The sequence below is a fragment of the Gopherus flavomarginatus genome, chromosome 3 (genome assembly GCF_025201925.1).
Source record: "Gopherus flavomarginatus isolate rGopFla2 chromosome 3, rGopFla2.mat.asm, whole genome shotgun sequence".
Classification (NCBI taxonomy): Eukaryota; Metazoa; Chordata; order Testudines; family Testudinidae; genus Gopherus; species Gopherus flavomarginatus.
This window is the reverse complement of record NC_066619.1, coordinates 47,072,996-47,091,241: the sequence shown is the minus strand read 5'-3', so window position 1 is coordinate 47,091,241 and position 18,246 is coordinate 47,072,996. Positions and strand designations below refer to the sequence as shown.

General features: G+C 42.9%; 1 protein-coding gene across 1 annotated transcript in view; it reads left to right on the top strand.

Moving 5' to 3' along the window:
• Positions 1-18,246, top strand: part of PDE8B (phosphodiesterase 8B) — a 154,684-nt gene that overhangs the window by 124,338 nt on the left and 12,100 nt on the right. The window contains exons 11-16 of the mRNA XM_050943749.1: positions 639-690; positions 10,386-10,463; positions 12,265-12,341; positions 13,033-13,197; positions 14,228-14,273; positions 14,729-14,864. Of these exons, the coding sequence (XP_050799706.1) occupies positions 639-690; positions 10,386-10,463; positions 12,265-12,341; positions 13,033-13,197; positions 14,228-14,273; positions 14,729-14,864 (554 nt within the window). The remainder of the gene's footprint in view (positions 1-638; positions 691-10,385; positions 10,464-12,264; positions 12,342-13,032; positions 13,198-14,227; positions 14,274-14,728; positions 14,865-18,246) is intronic.

The window sequence follows — 18,246 nt, the reverse complement described above, 5'->3', positions numbered from 1 at the left end:
TGATAATATTTTGCCCTAGAGAAATATTTTAAATACAGAGTGGAGCAATCTGGTGCGCTCCAGTAGCAAAAAAAGAAAAAAAGGCCTTAGTAATCTTAGGATCAACGAGGATGATTAAACATTATCCAGGAACATGCAGCAAACTTCATCAGAATCAGGTAATTTCCCCACCCAAAGGATTTTTCACAAGGCCAGTGCATCACTGGTCCTTGAAAATGGACTTGCAAAATTGGTTTATACAATACCAGGAAAGCAGTTTTTAAATTACAGTAGAGTAGTCAAAAGTACCTAATCTTTTTCTTTTTTTACTTTTTATTGAGGGAAGTCCCTATTTTAGAGTGACTGACTTAGGAAAATACAATTAAAAATGAATGTCTGTTCCCTTACAGTTACAGACATCAAACAGAAAAGCACTCATAATGCGTAAGAGCACAACTGTATCTGTAATTTCCTATGCCATGTGCTTGTTGCTTCTGACATTGTTGCTCGCTCTTCTTAGAATGCAATTATATCTATAGAATCTTTTTAAAAGAATTTTTGCCAATAATTGAACAGACAATGCTTGTTAAGGATCATATTGAATGTAACCCTTTTAAATGTTTTCTTTTTTACATATTTTACTTTTGATACTACTTCAGCTCTACAAGATTCATCGTGATGAGAAGTATGCAGGAGACAATTCACAGGCAGGTTAGAATATGATCATTTATCTATATATGCTTCTTCATTTTAAAAACAAAATGAGGCCAGATTCTTTGCTAGTATAAATCAGTGTAGCTCCCATTCTGTTCAGTCCAGTGGTGTTACCCCATCAGAGGGGATGGCCCATAACTGACTGAGGCCAACTGGCAATGTACTGCTAAACAATGTGTATCACTTATAAACAAGTTTTGAGTAATAGTCCCTACTTTTATATCACCTTTATTTTATGGCATAGAGCACTTAGCCGGTGCTCAGAGTTAAAATACAACAGTTGTAGTTGTATTTAATAGAGGGTCAGATCTTTAACTGGTATAAATTGGCATAGATCCACTGCCTGAACTGAAGGGTGCTATACTGATTTATGCCAATGGAGGATTTGGCCTAATGTCTTCCAAGTAGGGTGACGAGATGTCCCGATTTTATAGGGACAGTCCTGATTATGGGGTCTTTTTCTTATATAGGCTCCTATTATCCGCCACCCCCGTCCCGATTTTTCACATTTGCTGTCTGGTTACCATACTTCCAAGTTAAGACCATTAAAGGGCTGTAAGAAAAGCAAATGGGTCACTAAAACTTCTCTATGTATGGTTGACTCTCCTCTAAAGAGCCAGTTCTGATGTGTTCTTGGTGTTGAGAATGATATGTTGAATACAGGACTGAAAGTTGGGAATTCCTGCTTTCTAATTCCTAATCTGACATTGGTTCCTTTGCTGCGTTTCTTAGGTTTACTACCCCATGTCATGTTGTTTGGTTACAAGACAAATTGTATTAATTTTAACTGTTTTTCAACTTTCCTGTACATCATTTAAGGACAGTTAAAATTTAATAGTGAATGAAATGTAAAATGCATTCATTATGCAGTTACTTGTAATTTCCATGTAAGTAAGTTACATACATAAAAGGTTGTTACAAGGAAGAAGGAGGAGAATCGTTCTTGTTAACCTCTGAGGATAGGGCAAGAAGCAGTGGGTTTAAATTACAGCAAGGGTGGTTTCGGGTGGACATTGGGAAAAACTTCCTAACTGTCAGGGTGGTAAACACTAGAGTAAATTGCCTAGGGAGGTTGTGGAATCTCTATTGTTGGAGATTTTCAAGAGCAGGTAAGATAGGGATGTTCTAGATAATATTTAGTTCTGCCTTGAGTGATGGGGACTGGACTAGAAGACCTCTTGAGGTCTCTTCCAGTCCTAAGATTCTGATTCTGTACATATAGTCTCCTTTCAGAAAGTTATCATGTTCAAGTTCTCAGCCAAAAGTTTGTCCCAGAAGTTATTCAATGTATCCTAGTATCCCGGGGAAGCTGAGACATTCACTCTTTCAGAAAACATGCACTGTTAGGTAATAAAAGTACTTTATCTGAGGAAGAAGGGGCACAAGATCAGTTTTTAGGGTTGTAAACATCTTTTATTGATCTAAATGATCTGCTGTTTTAAACAGATACAGCTTTCTTCCTTTTTCTGTTTGACTCTCTTAGGTTCCTATACTTCCCGCATCATCAGAGTTTTTGGGTGTAGTAGCTAAACCTTTCCTGCCCCAAATCATGGTGGTGTGCTGCTGTGCACTGTTAAATAGCTCCTCTATTTCATTTAGATGGTCACTGTTTTCCAGTACTGGTTGAAGTGATCCCTTACCTACCTTTTAAGGATGTCTATTAATATTTGTAAAACACTGAGATATTTATGGTGTAAGATAGTAATAATAGTAGTAAAACTGTGTACAATTTCCTGTTCCTGTTACAATCACTGCCATAAAAAATGATTCATGTTGTGTTATGCTATTTGCTCCTAACACAATGTTCTTATAATAAATGGCATCCTTCTTTTCCACCTTTCCTTTACTGGCTATAGAATCTGGGAACGAGGGAAGATGAGAATGCCTGTGATTCAAATAGCAGAATGCTGAAATGCTCACGATGTTACTGTTTACTAGTATATTTTACAGCTTCTGTAATACATTTTGATTCCACCCTCTCCATGTGACAGAGTTCAGTGAGAACAGGAAGACACACTGAATAAAGTCATGTTGGTGATTATGGAGTGCAATGAAAATAGAAAATCTTGAAGTTGTCATGATTCATTGAAAATGTATCTACAGTAGGAGACCTTCTAATCACCAAGTCATAAATAAATCTTCATCTCAATGTTCAATAGAAGTTTTCTATTAAAGTTGTTGCCTTTGTATAAAATCTTCTTTATGTACTGTATCTGCTCATGCAAACAAGATATTGATGGTTCGCTAAAGGCCAATGCTAGGCAGTCTTCCTCCACCAAAATTGTCATTGCATCTCAATCTTGACCTTAACATCATTATTTATTCCATCCCAGGATTTCACCACACATCAATCTCTGCTGAGGTTCTTGTGACCTCGACAAGGGTCATCTTGCTCTCTTCACATGAGCACCTACTTCATTCTTCTAGAAAGCAAGACTAGTGCTTCAAACTCACCCACTTCCTTGCAGTGGCTTTATTTTAAGTTGCCTCTTATTTCTTGCTTTGGGTTGTTTATGGTTATGTGCCAACAAATCACACTTTTGCCGCATAACTGTACCTTAATGATATTCCATCTCAGTATTTAGCAAACGTTTTAAATATGGTATTAAACTATTAGCAAAGACTTCAGTTCAGTGGGAGTAAGCATAGAGTGCCTGGTTTCGCTCTTTGTTTTTTAAAAAAGTGGGGGGGGGGGGTTGTAGCCATTCTCAGAATCCCCCCTCCCCGCCGCCTCCCCATGATGGCTGTTGGGTTATATGCATTTGGTCAGAATACAACATAGGGCCAAATACATTACTAGCTAAGCAGTCTCAACTCCACTGAGTTTGCTAGTTGCTCCTGCTAACACCAGTGATGAATTTGACCATTATTTGATTATTTATTATATTCTGTTAGAACCTGAAGGCCTCAGCCAGGCCAGGACCCCATTGTACTAGGCATTGTACAAACATATAGTAAATGGTGGTCCCTGCCTCAGTTGACTTTACAATCTAAGGCCCCAGTCCTGCATAGGGTTGTTGTATAATGCTTGAGCTGAAGCATCTGTGTAGTCCTGCTGAAGTCAATAGTATTACTCAGATGTTTAAACATAAGCACTTGCATAAGTGCATGCAGGATTGGGACCTAAAGACAAGACTGAGCAGGTGGGTGAACAAACAGGTGGGGAGAAGGGATGATGGTATAGCTGCATGCATAATTTGTAGGTGTAAAAACCCAGTCAGTAGCAGTAATCACAACCAGTAGCAAGAATTGATACCTTAATGCAACTCAGTAAATTCAGGAAAGTGGCTTTCAAACTCTCACCACTGTGTGGAATAAGATAAAACCCTTGTCACCTTCTTGTACAGGAAATTTGAGGACTTTAAAGTAACTTGGGACCTCTAATGGGAAAAAGCTACTCTCAGGGCTTGTCTACACTTGATATGCTACAGTAGCAGATTTGACACAGTGAAGATACTGCCTACACCACGGGAGAGGTTCTCCTGTTGGCGTAGATAATCCACCTCCCGAGATGCAGTAGCTAGGTCAATGAAAGAATACTTTCAACAACTTAGTGCTGTCTACATCGGGGTGAAGTCATCTTAATTGTGTCGCTTAGGGATATAGATTTTTCACACCTCTGAGGGACATAGTTGGGTTGACCTAACTTTTTAGTGCCACTGAATCACTGCATCTGAAGATCAGTCTTATGACAAACTTTTGATCAATTTTAGTCCCTTTACAATATTTACTATATCTGTAGTTTACATGTCTTTAAATTCTAAGACATTTTAGTAAAATCATATACCATTAAGCTTCCAACCAACAGTACTGTGTACATTATAATATTCATATCTTTATACTATTGTCTGTTCACGTTAGATGCATACCTCGAGCATCACATGAAGTTGTTAAATATCAATTTAATGATCGTCTTAATCCTTTAAATTATTATTATCCTTTATGATTATCCTTTAGTTCTCTGTGATCTGTGACTGACTGGCTCTTCCGATACTACAATGATGGGCATTTTAGATATATGTATAGATAGATAAATGGAAACTATTTTACAATGTAAGGTAAACTGTAGTCATGTATCTGGAAAAAAAATCTAGAATTTTACCATATTATCCTTTTGAGATTATCATGAGGCATGTACAGTGCATCTGTTTTTATCTGACTATTTCTTGGTCTGATAGATGGGAATTTTCTCTCATCAATGTCAGGAATGGTAGTTTGGTTTGTAGCTAATTGCTTGGCAGCAATTGACTTGATTAAAAACAATCACTAACTTTTTTTTTAATATAAATACTCAATGCAATAAAAAAATGTCCAGCTCAGTTCCATGTGGAGAGGCAGGACAGTCTTCTGGTTAAAGAACAGGACTGGGAGTTAGGAGACCAACAGTATGTCTACACTACGAAATTAGATCAATTTATAGAAGTCGATTTTTTTAGAAATCGATTTTATATAGTCAATTGTGTGTGTCCCCACTTAAGATCATTAAGACTATTAAGTCAGCGGAGTGCATCCACAGTACCGAGGCTAGCATTGACTTTTGGAGCATTGCACTGTGGGTAGCTATCCCACAGTTCCCCCAGTCTCCATCGCCTATGGGAATTCTGGGTTGAGCTCCCAGTGCCTGATGGGGCAAAAAACATTGTCGCGGGTGGTTCTGGGTAAATGTTGTCAGCCCCCTCTTCCTCCTCCCGTGAAAGCAACATCAATAAATGGTTTCTCGCCTTTTTTCCTGAGTTACCTGTGCAGATGACATACCACAGCAAGCATGGAGCCCACTCAGCTCACTGTCACTGTACGCCTCCTGAGTGCTGCTGGCAGATGCGGTACTGCAGTGCTACACAGCAGCAGTTCATTGCCTTTTGGCAGCAAATGGTGCATTATGACTGGTAGCCATTGTCGTCATCTCCTGGGTGCTCTTTTAGCTAACCTCGTTGAGGTCAGTCCAGGGCGCCTCGATATAAATGGGAGATGACGATGGCCAGCGGTCGTACTGCACCGTCTTCTGGCAAGCAGCCAGAGACGATGATGGCCAGCAGTTATACTGCACCCTATGCTGCCAACCTAAGATGTATAAGAGAGATGGAGTGGATCAAAACAATAAAGAGACCAGATTTGTTTTGTATTCATTTGCTCCCCACTCCCTCCATGAATAGGGTGGGGAGGGATAGCTCAGTAGTTTGAGCACTGGCCTGCTAAACCCAGGATTTTGAGTTCAGTCCTTGAGGGGGCCATTCTGTGTGACAACCCTGAAAACCATGTCACCAGTCGCCCCTCCCTCTGTCAGAGCAACAGCAGACAATCGTTTTGCGCCTTTTTTCAGTGCAGATGCTATAGCATGGTAAGCATGGAGCCTGCTCAGATCACCGCTGAAATTATGAGCACTGTAAACCCCACATGCATTATCCTGCAGCATATGCAGAACCAGAACCTGCAGAAGCAAAACCAGGCAAGGAGGCAACAGCAGCACAGTGATGAGGACATGGACACAGACTTCTCTCAAAGTACAGGCCCCAGCAATGTGGACATCATGGTGTTAATGGGGCAGGTTCATGCCGTGGAACGCTGATTCTGGGCCCGAGAAACAAGCACAGACTGGTGGGACCGAATAGTGTTGCATGTCTGGGACGATTCCCAGTAGCTGCGAAACTTTTGCATGCATAAGGGCACTTTCATGGAACTTTGTGATGTGCTTCAGGGCAGGGGAAAGCAAAAGAATACCAAGATGAGAGCAGCCCTCACAGTTCACAAGCGAGTGACAATAGCCCTGTGGAAGCTTGCAATGCTAGACAGCTACCGGTCAGTCAGGAATCAATTTGGAGTGGGCAATTCTACTGTGGGGGCAGCTGTGATCCAAGTAGCCAATGCAATCAAAGAGCTGCTGATATCAAGGGTAGTGAATCTGGGAAATGTGCAGGCCATAGGGGATGGCTTTGCTGCACTGGGATTCCCTAACTGTGATGGGGCAATAGACGGAACCCATATCTCTATCTTGGCACCAGAGCACCAAGCCAGCGAGTACATAAAGCGCAAGGGGTGCTTTTCAATGGTGCTGTAAGCACTGGTGGATCACAAGGGACATTTCACCAACATCAACGTGGGATGGCTGGGAAAGGTACATGACGCTCGCATCTTCAGGAACTCTGGTCTGTTTCAAAAGCCGCAGCAAGGGACTTTCTTCCCAGACCAGAAAATAACCATTGAGGATGTTGAAATGCCTATAGTTATCCTTGGGGACCCAGCCTAACCCTTAATGCCATGGCTCATGAAGCCGTACACAGGCAGCCTGGATAGTAGTCAAGAGCTATTCAACTATAGGCTGAGCAAGTGCAGAATGGTGGTAGAATGTGCATTTGGACGTTTAAAAGCACGCTGGCGCAGTTTACTGACTCGGATAGACCTCAGCGAAACCAATATTCCCATTGTAATTACCGCTTGCTGTGTGCTTCACAATATCTGTGAGAGTAAGGAGGAGATGTTTATGGTGGGGTGGGAGGTTGAGGCAAATTGCCTGGCCACTGATTACATGCAGACAGATACCAGGGCAGTTAGAAGAGTACAAGAGGGCGCGGTGTGCATCAGAGAAGTTTTGAAAACCAGTTTCATGACTGGCCAGGCTATGGTGTGAAAGTTCTGTTTTGTTTCTCCTAGATGAATGCCCCCTCACCCCCTTGGTTCACTCTACTTCCCTGTAAGCTAACCACCCTCCCCTCCGCCCTTTGATCACCGCTTGCAGAGGCAATAAAGTCATTGTTGCTTCACATTCATGCATTCTTTATTAATTCATCACACAAATGGGGGATAACTGCCAAGGTAATCCGGGAGGGATGGGGGAGGAGGGAAGCACCAGGTGGGTTGGGGGAGGAGGGAAGGACAAGGCCACATTGCGCTTTAAAACTTATTGAATGCCAGCTTTCGGTTGCTTGGGCAGTCCTCTGGGGTGGAGTGGTTGGGTGCCTGGAGGCCCCCCCACTGTGTTCTTGGGCGTCTGGGTGAGGAGACTATGGAACTTGGGGAGGAGGGCGGTTGGTTACACAGGGGCTGTAGTGGTGGTCTGTGCTCAGGCTGCCTTTCCTGAACCTCAGTCATAGGTTGGAGCCTATCAGTTTGTTCCTCCAGTAGCCTCAGCATTGCCTCTTGCCTTCTGTCACCAAGCTGACGCCACCTATCATCCTCAGCCCGCCACTTATTATCTTCAGCCTGCCACCTGTCCTCGCATTCATATTGTGCTTTCCTGGACTCTGACATTGTCTGAGTCCACGCATTCTGGGCTCTTTCAGTGTGGGAGGACTGCATGAGCTCAGAACATTTCATTGTGAGTGCAGTTTTTTCGCCTTCTAATCTTCACTAGCCTCTGGGAAGGAGAAGATAGTCTGAGCGTTGAAACACTTGAAGCTGGTGGAGGGAAAAAAAGTGAGTGGTAGTTAAAGACACATTTTAGAGAACAATGGGTAGATTCTTTCATGGTAAACCTTGCTGTTAACATTACATAGTACATGTGCGTTCGGCACGAGGTCGCATTTTGCCTCTTATTGAGGGTATGCCGGTTTGGTGTGAGAGATCTTTCACGCAGGGCCAGGCAACAGATTTGGCTTGCAGACAGCCATGATAAGACACAGTCTTTTGACCTCTTTAATGTTTATAACATGTGGGAATGGTTTCAAACAGCAGTGGCCTCATTTTCCATACCAAGCAGCCATTGGGTTGGCCATTTAAAAGGAAGAGGGCTGTGGTTTTCAGGTTAACGTGCAGCACAAACCCACCTAATCCCCCCGCCCCCCACACACACCCAATTCTCTGGGATGATCGCTTCACCCCTCCTCCCACCGCATGGCTAACAGCGGGGAACATTTCTGTTCAGCCACAGGCAAACAGCCCAGCAGGAACAGGCACCTCTGAATGTTCCCTTAATAAAATCACCCTATTTCAACCAGGTGACCAGGAATGATATCACTCTCCTGAGGATAACACAGAGAGATAAAGAACAGATGTTGTTTGAATGCCAGCAAACACTGGGACCATACGCTGCCATGCTTTGCTATGCAAAGATTCCAGACTACGTGCTACTGGCCTGGCGTGGTAAAGTGTCCTACTGTGGAGGACAGAATAAGGCTGCCCTCCCCAGAAACCTTTTGCAAAGGCTTTGGGAGTACATCCAGGAGAGCTTTATGGAGATGTCCCTGGAGGATTTCCACTCCATCCCCAGACACACTAGCAGACTTTTCTAGTAGCTGTACTGGCCGCGAATGCCAAGACAAATTAATCATTAAACATGCTTGCTTTCAAACCATGTATAATATTTACAAAGGTACACTCACCAGAGGTCCTTTCTCCACCTGATGGGTTCTGGAGGCGACCTTGGGTGGGTTCAGGGGGTACTGACTCCAGGTCCAGGGTGAGAAACAGTTCCTGGCTGTCAGGGAAAATGGTTTCTCCACTTCCTTGCTGTGAGCTATCATCAACCTCATCATCATCATCTTCCTTGTCCCCAAAACCCGCATCCTGTTGCGTGCTACTCCATTGACAGAGTTCTGGCTGCACCACCTAGAATGGCATGCAGCTCATCGGAGAAGCGGCATGTCTGGGGCTCTGACCCGGAGTGACTGTTTGCCTCTCTGTTTTTTTGGTAGGCTTACCTCAGCTCCTTAAGTTTCACGCGGCACTGCTGCGGGTCCCTCTTATAGTGTCTGTCCTTCATGCCCTTTGAGATTTTTTCAAATGTTTGGGCATTTCATCTTTTGGAACGGAGTTCTGATAGCACGGATTCGTCTCTCCATACAGCGATCAGATCCTGTACCTCCCAGTTGGTCCATGCTGGGGCTCTTTTGCGATTCTGGAACTCTATCATGGTCACCTCTGCTGATGAGATCTGCTATCACCTGTAGATCGCCACGCTGGCCAAACAGGAAATGAGATTCAAAAGTTCACGGGCCTTTTCCTGTCTACCTGGACAGTGCATCTGAGTTGAGAGCACTGTCCACAGCAGTCACAATGGAGCATTCTGCGATAGCTCCCGGAGGCCAATACTGTCAAATTGCATTCACACTACCCCAACTTTGACCCGGCAAGGTCGATTTCAGCGCTAATCCCCTTGTTGGGGGAGGAGTACAGAAAGTGATTTTAACAGCCCTTTAAGTCAAAAATAATGGCTTTGTTGTGTGGAGGAGTGCAGGGTTAAATCGATCTAATGCTGCTAAATTTGACCTAAACTTGTAGTGTAAACCAGGGCTAAGTAGCTTGTCTTTCGCATGCAGCAACTTCCTGGGTGATCTTGGGCAAGTTACTAAGGGTCAGATTTCAAAGGTACTTCTGCTCCTAAAGAAGCAGATCAACACCTAGTGGGATTTTCAAAACTGCATAAGAACCTAACTCCAATTGATTGCAATGGGTATTAGTTGCCCTGGGCAAGATTTTAAAAGTATTTAAATCGAACTCCCATTGATTTCAATTATTTAAAAAAACCTACCCTCAGGGCAATTTTGAAAATCCCACTGGGCACCTCTCTGCATCTTTAGAAATCTGGCCTTAATCTGTCTCTGCCTCCATTTATCTGTATAATGGAGCTAGCAATATCTCCCTACCTCACAGGGGGCTGTGAAGATAATGAGCTTTGGGATTTTAAGATGGAAGGGGCAGTAGAAGAGCAGTGTATTTATTATTGTTGTCATTTTAAAGTTTTCATTTTATATTTCTAGAATCCCACTCCTTCAGATGCAAGAACAGGAGGAAAGAATCAATTGATGTCAAATCAATAACATCTCGAAGCAGCGATGGTAAGAAAATAGAAATCCAAAAAGAATACAGTTAGAAGTACAGAAAGCAAGTGACCTGAGCAATCAAAATACAGAGTTAAACAGGACAGATGCACTGAACAGCAATAGCCTTCTCCTGAGCTACTGATGGAGAGACACACAAGTGACCTTTGACATTTCTTCCAACATTTTTGTTATCCATTTATGTTGAATTTTGAGGTACTTCCCAAAACAGCAGTAGACACTAACTTTGCAGTATGATGCATGGTCATGTACAGCCTGCATGAAGGTGAGGCATGGCTGTGCTGCAGCAGGGGTAGGAGGGTTCTGGAAGAATGCATGATGGAGTGCCCCCTTTGAAAAGATGCAGCTTGTGCTCCTATGCTTGTTCAGCTTCACTGGCCAATGCGGGGGCCTGGGTGGGGGTCTTCAGCCCACAGGGGCCTGTACTGCTACTGGCTAAGACTCGCTCCTTATCCCATTTGTGGATGGCCACTGTGATGGGATGCGAGGATGGTGATGCTAGAGGCTTCTTTCACCATTTCTGCTCATTTGCACACACTCCCAAGTAATCATAGTTTGCAGAGATCTAAAAGCCTGGCTGTGGTCAGGCAGAGTCTGAGGGTTCAGGGTGTGAAACAAACAAAGGGAGAGTTGAAAGAAAAGCTAAACTGAGTTAAGGCTATTTTAATTCTGAAGGAGAGTGTCCACACAGGGATTTAATGTGGTTTAAACTAATCCATTAAAACTACAGCTTCAGTTAACAGATTAATTTTCCTGAGTATTCCCATGTAGACAAGCCCCTAATAGTAGGCACCAATATACCGTATATACCCAATCATAAGCCAGTTCATTTATAAGCTGACCTCCCCAAGATGGATAAGTAAAAATGGAAAATATTTATGACCCATTCATAAACCGACCCTATAATTCAGGGATCAGCAAACTTTGGCTCCTGGGCCATCAGGATAAGCCGCTGGTGGGCCGAGATGGTTCGTTTTTACCTCAAGCATCCGCAGGCACAGAGGTAAACCTAAGTAAACAAAAGTGTCCCGGCGTGCCAGCGGCTTACCCTGATGGGCCAGGATGGCAACTGGTAGGAAATATTTTTTTGGGGGGGAAAAGCTAGGGGCTAGGGGATTAACCCCTGTGATCACCCCCCACATGACCCCACCCCTAGCCCGGGACCCCCACACTCTCCCCATCCCATCCCTTCCCACCTTATTTGGGGAGGGCCAGGGGAGGATGTCTCTGGCCTGGCTGGAGCTGCTCCGGCAGGCTGGGCAGCACGACCGCAGCCTGCTCTGGCGGGCTGGGCCAGGCAGCATGGCTGCAGCCTGCCAGCCCCGGAGCTGCAGCTGCTTCGGAGGCTGGGGGAGAGCAGCATGGCCAGAAGTGGAGAGACTCTGGCCCTGCCTCTTCCCTTCTGGCTCTGCTGGCTGTGCTGCCTCTCCTTGCTCCCTCTGTTGGGGGGAGGGGCTGTGTCCCACCTCTCCCTCTCTACACCCATTCATAAGCCGACCCCCTTCTTTGGTGCTTCCCTTTTTTACTAAAAAATTCAGCTTATGAACAAATATATACAGTACTCAACTGAATCAGCTGCAGTGGTGGTGCTAGTGACTGCTGATAGCTTCCTGCTGGACCCTCGTGTGCAGGGCATTAAGCAACTACGAACCCCTGGGCTAGCAAAGGGCATATTTTGTTAGGTCGATCCCAATGACAGTCTCTATGTGCCAGTGACTCATAGGGCTCGCTCATTTAAATGTGTTCTGTGTTACGTGCAGTGTCAGAATCTCAGTCTGTATATTTTATGCAAATTCAGCACCAAGCTTACAGAATCGTCGGTATTCATCGATGGCAAGAATCCACTCAATGACAATAGAAGCACCCATCACAAAGGTAAAAAAATGTATCACTGGCTGCTACTGTATGCCACAAACTCAGGGTTTGGTACTATCTTTGCAGAAAAATGTGGGTGTTTTTATAACAAAGAGACTGTAGAAATTGTGTGTCTCAATTTTATTTACTTTGTTACAAATATCCTCTTTGGGGGTCTCCTTCTAAATCATAGCCATGAGATAGAATATCTGTGTGGCCCGTTTTCTCTTCCTTTTATATTGAGAGCATTTAGAAAATCATAGCTTTGCCTCCACAATCACAATGTTTGAGTTCTGGCCTGGATTCTTTATCTGGAGACCTGTATAGTCCCATAGTTTGAGTCTCAGTAGTCTGGTGGCATTACCTTGGGCCCAGACACACAACTTCTAATAAGGATGCCTAGGCTAGGCATTCACGCCTCTCTTCACTCAGGCTCCTGGTCTCCTTAGTTCCTGAATAGGTTTCTCTTCACCTATCTGCTGTTTAAAGCAGCAAAACCATGGAATGTAAGGAGGGGGCATTCAAATTCAGAAAATCTAGACTCTGGTTGTTTATATAATATACTTAGTATTTGGGGTGACCATAGGACCTCCACAAAGTGTGAAATAACAAAGTATACTGAATGCTATCACTGTGAATGTTGTGGGGATTAAGATTGTGTAATAACATGAAAGGAACAATCTGGTTTCACTCTTCCCTCCCACCCCCTCAGGTTATTAACATTATCAATACTGCCCAGGAGAACAGCCCCGTCACGGTAGCAGAGGCTTTGGACAGAGTTTTGGAAATCTTAAGGACAACAGAACTTTACTCCCCTCAGCTAGGTACCAAAGATGAAGATCCTCATACAAGCGATCTTGTTGGAGGTCTGATGACTGTGAGTAGGAAAAGAAATGTAAACACACACCAACTAACTGATCTGACATCATGGGTATCTTTCTTCCACCACTGGGGCAAGGGAATCCCTGCTTCCATCTGACTGACTGAGGATTCATCAGCTATAGTGCCTTTACCTTCAGGGGGAACAGGGATTACGATTCAGCTTTCCCTACTTACCTTGCATTTAGGCCACACCAGTGAAGTTGACCCGAGAGGCACCAGTAAGCATGAAGATTGAAAAACAGCAATAGTAACAGTCAGTTGGCTTGGAAACACTGCTACTCTTATGACTAACTCTTTAGTTCCATTGGAAACTACATATATTGATCACCTAATCAGTAGTATCCCAAGTTCCTGACATTTTTAAGAAAGAGTTACCCAATCACTGCACTGCAATTAAACTGAAGAATTATTATACACCTGACTCAGTTAGTGACTACACAAGAGTTGTAAAACTGACCTGTTAAGGAGCCCTTGTTTTAATCCTTTTATCATGCCCAGAATGCCATATGCACCAAACCTGCACTGGATTTTCATAGTGGAATATCTCAAACCCTCTTCCTACAAATGCTGGCCTGGAGCCCCAGAATGGGTCGCTTGTGGAAATAGCATAACTGATATGCAAAACAAGTGAAATCTGTGAATTCAATTAAAAAAAATCATGCAACCATCAGTGAAAGGGGATGAGAGGAGGCCATTGCATTGTTGACCAAATAATACCCTTTCTAGAGACCTCCTACCAGCGGTATTCAATAGTCTGAGTGCCCCTGCTTTTAGACCTGTGTCATTAAAAAGGAAATCTTGCAGTAGCAGTTACCACGTTTATCAAACTTTTCAACTCCAAGAAAGTGGAGTTGGAGCTTCTAAGTCCCTTAGTAATTACTTCTACCTCTATATGCTGCTTGAAGCACTCACCAAAACATGACCAATATTTTGGGTACCCAGGGCTAGTTCCTATGGTGAAACGGTGTAAAGCGTTCTTTATACTTGATAATGGTTTCCTGCAACTTATAGAATCTTTATTTCAGGATGGCTTGAGAAGACTGTCAGGAAATGAGTATATATTTTCTAAGAGTAAGTTTCCACGTTAAACTTTTTTTGCCTATGTTGTGTTTCATTGGCTGCAAACATTGATTTAGAATTCCAAACTAGTTTGCAATTTGATTATTTGTCTTTGAAGTGGTTTTCCCAGTAATCTGAAAGCAAGTGTTAGAATGTCTCTAGTCTGGAACTGAAGCAGGTTCAAGTAATCAACATCATGTATCTGAGAAATGTAGAAACCAGAGTGGAAAAGAATAAATAGAAAAATATTAATTATTTAATAATTATTAATTAACTGTAAAAAGTTATCCTTTGATTTGTTTGCTCTTCTTGATTTATGTCTAAACTTAGGTAAAAACTGCAGTACCTGAAGTTATTTCTAAACTTGGTGCCTTCAGAAGGAATTAATTTCTAATAAGGATCCTGCAAATAAAATAAAAGTTGTAAAAATCCATAATTAATTTCATTCCCAAATTCTCTTTTGACAGACATGAACCAAAGCCATAGTCACCTTTCAGTGCCAATTACTGTCAACGATGTACCACCTTGTATCGCACAGTTACTTGATAATGAAGAAAGCTGGGACTTTAATATTTTTGAACTGGAGGCTGTTACAAATAAAAGGTACAGAAAGCTGTCACATCCTTACCCATAAATGAAGCTGTCAAGTGATCTATGGCACAAAGGAACCCTGTGTATTTCACTATGTATTTTGGCATCGATCTTTCAGAGAGACTCTCCCTTGTTGTGTGTGTTGTCACTGTACTCCTTTGCAAACAGGTCAATATGCTGTTTTCAGAAATCAAGTACAGCTGGCCAGAAAGTATCAGAGGGGTAGCCGTGTTAGTCTGGATCTGTAAAAGCAGCAAAGAGTCCTGTGGCACCTTATAGACTAACAGACGTTTTGGAGCATGAGCTTTCGTGGGTGAATACCCACTTCGTCAGATGCATCTGACATGCATCTGACGAAGTGGGTATTCACCCACGAAAGCTCATGCTCCAAAACGTCTGTTAGTCTAGCTGGCCAGAAAGAGTCCGTGTCCATGCTAAGGGTACAGACACCTAACCCTGTCAGTCTCTTCTTCATCTCAATGCCCACAGGCCTACAGGATTCTTTCCTCATCAATTGATCTTGTCCCCTAACTGCTCCAATTCCCTCTCCACATAGACGTTCTGTTTGGAATACTCTGCTGCCTTTACCTTCTAAAGTGCCCCACTGAATCCTTTTTTACCAACTCTTCCACAAAGGATTTTGAGGTATATTTTGTATCTGAAGGCATGGTGCTGCAGGAAACAGCAAACCCCCATTAGAGCAGGCTCTGGGACAGGTCTGTGTTGGAGGTTTAAAAAAATAGGTGGAGGGGAGCAAATGGTACTGGGCCCAATAGATTAATAGATTTTAAGGCCAGAGGGGACTATTGGATCATCTAGTCCAGGGGTTAGCAACCTTTCAGAAGTGCTGTGCCGAGTCTTCATTTATTCACGCTAATTTAAGGTTTCGCGTGCCGGTAATACATTTTAACGTTTTTAAAAGGTCTCCTTCTATAAGTCTATAATATATAACTAAACTGTTGTTGTATGTAAAGTTAATAAGGTTTCAAAATGTTTAAGAAGCTTCATTTAAAATTAAATTAAAATGCAGAGCCCTCCGGACCAGTAGCCAGGATCTGGGCAGTGGAAGTGCCACTGAAAATCAGCTCGTGTTCTGCCTTCGGCACCTATGCCATAGGTTGCCTACCCCTGATTTAGTCTGTATAACACAGAGCATACACTTTTACCCAGCTAGCCCTCTATTGAGCCGAATAATTTGTGCTTCACTAAAGGACGCCTTCCAGAAAGGTATGTTGTATTAACTTTGATGGAATAAATGGGCCCAGAGAGTCAAAGGTGTTAACATGACCCTGACACTGTACAACAATAAACAGTTAAACATAGCTCAGGGTTTCAAGGTCAGAACCTTGGCCTGCTTAGTCCCATGTGAAAACACACCATTAAACAGCTTTTTAATCTTTCATTACAGAAAAAGAAGGAAAAAACTGTTAAAGCATTTCAAATGTAAATTATTACGCAGGTCTTTCATTTTAACACATCCCTGATTCCCATTCCCTGAGCTGTACAGAGTTTTTAGAGGGAAACACATCCCCCATCTGACAGTGTCTTAGGCGGTGTTAAAGAGGGAAAAAACTGTCCTTTTTTGGGAGAAGAGGAGAAAGTTAGTGGAGATGAGCTGCTGTTGCTGTTGAAGTCTGATCCTGTTTCCTAGAAGATAAAACAAGACAAATACACACAGGAGGGAAAAGAACAGCACAGAAAGAAAATGTAGCTTCTCTCTCTGGTGCTGTCACTTGCAGCATTGCTGCTGGAGAAACGCAGTGAGAGCACATGGTCTTATTAGCCACTTGATGACCTGGCAAACAGGTAGTGGTGTTGGGCTGTTTAGAACATTGCTTTTAGCTGCCTCTCTGGTCACAAGCTTACAGAAATGCTGCAAAATATACCGTCTTAGCCAGTTAAGTCAGACTCCCTTGTTAAGCAGAAGGCAAAAGGAGAGGGATAGGAAAGAGAAGAAAAAAGGTGCGGAAGGAAAAAGACACAGTGGAGGAGGGGCAGGAATCAAAGTCTCACACCCCCAAATAGTGTTCAGGATCTAGCCACTGGGTCGTTAGATCCTGAACAGCATATCCTTGGCTCCTTTTTTCTGGCTGATAAGGTCATTTCTCAAGATCAGGATGACACAGTGGATCTCAGGAGATAGTGAGGGTGCCAGCTATGATGGTCGAGCTCTTTCCTTCCTGTACTTCTGCCTCTCAGACAGCCAGCTACTTTTATTTTAAGGACCCCAAAAGGAAGTGATGGGTGAAATAGCCCTTGTCCATCAGTTCGGCTTGATTTCCAACACCAAGTTTAGTCCGCTGGTTTCTGGTCCCACATTTCTCTTGTTCACGAGACTTAATTCAGCACAGTAGTTGAGTTAGATCAGTAGGCGTCTTTGTTTGGATTAATTTAGAGTGTCTCCTTTTCATTCCTTTCCCCATCAACGTTTGTTATAAACTATTATGACATTCTATAACATTTTATCCACATTCTCACAGTTAGGCTTATGCTTTGAGTAGGTAGGTCAGGCCCCAATTATTACAATAGGCATACAGTCTTGATTTGAAGACATCAAGAGATGAAGAATCCACCGCTTCCCTTGGTAGTTTGTTCCAGTGGTTAATCACTCTCACTGTTAACAGTGTGTGCCTTATTTCTAATTTGTGTTTGCCAGGCTTTAACATCTCATTATTGGTTCCTGCTATGCCTTTATCCACTAGATTAAAGAGCCTTATAGTTGGTCCTTCATCAATACAGTAATTCAGAAGCTGAGCAGTGTATGGGGCTCCCATGCTCCGCTCCCCAAAAGTGGTCCTGTCCTCCCAAAACAGGCACAATTTATGCATTCGATATCTCATCAGTGTGGTCCATCATCTCTATGGGGAAGGAATGGCTTTAGGCTCCAAGCTATTCAGAGCAGAGTTGATAAACAGTATTGCTAACCTCGAGGCATTTAAAAACCATGAGTCAGATCCCCAAAAATAATGAGATTTAAAAAAAACACAATAGGAGGGTTCTTTTCATTTGCCACTGGGTTTTGAGCTGTTAGGATACACTTGGGTCATGTTTTCAAGTTTTTTCTCAAAGACCATAAGGATTACACTTCTTTTTTTAAATGAAAGCTGAGATTGTCACATAATCAGAGGACACCAGTGGCTGGGGTTTTAAGAAAAACACCATGAGACGCCTAATAAAATCATAAGAAGTTGGCAACATTGTTTGCTCTGTGATGCTTTTCATAGCAGATTAAATTTAAGTCTGAAAGAGTGACAGAACGGGTAGTAAACTAACTGCTGGTTGACCAGAGCCTTAAAGAATCATCATCATGTGATAAACTAAATGGTGTCTATTTACACTTGTTTTTTAAAAAATGGGAAGGTGCCGAACAGGAGACATGATGCACAATAGAAAT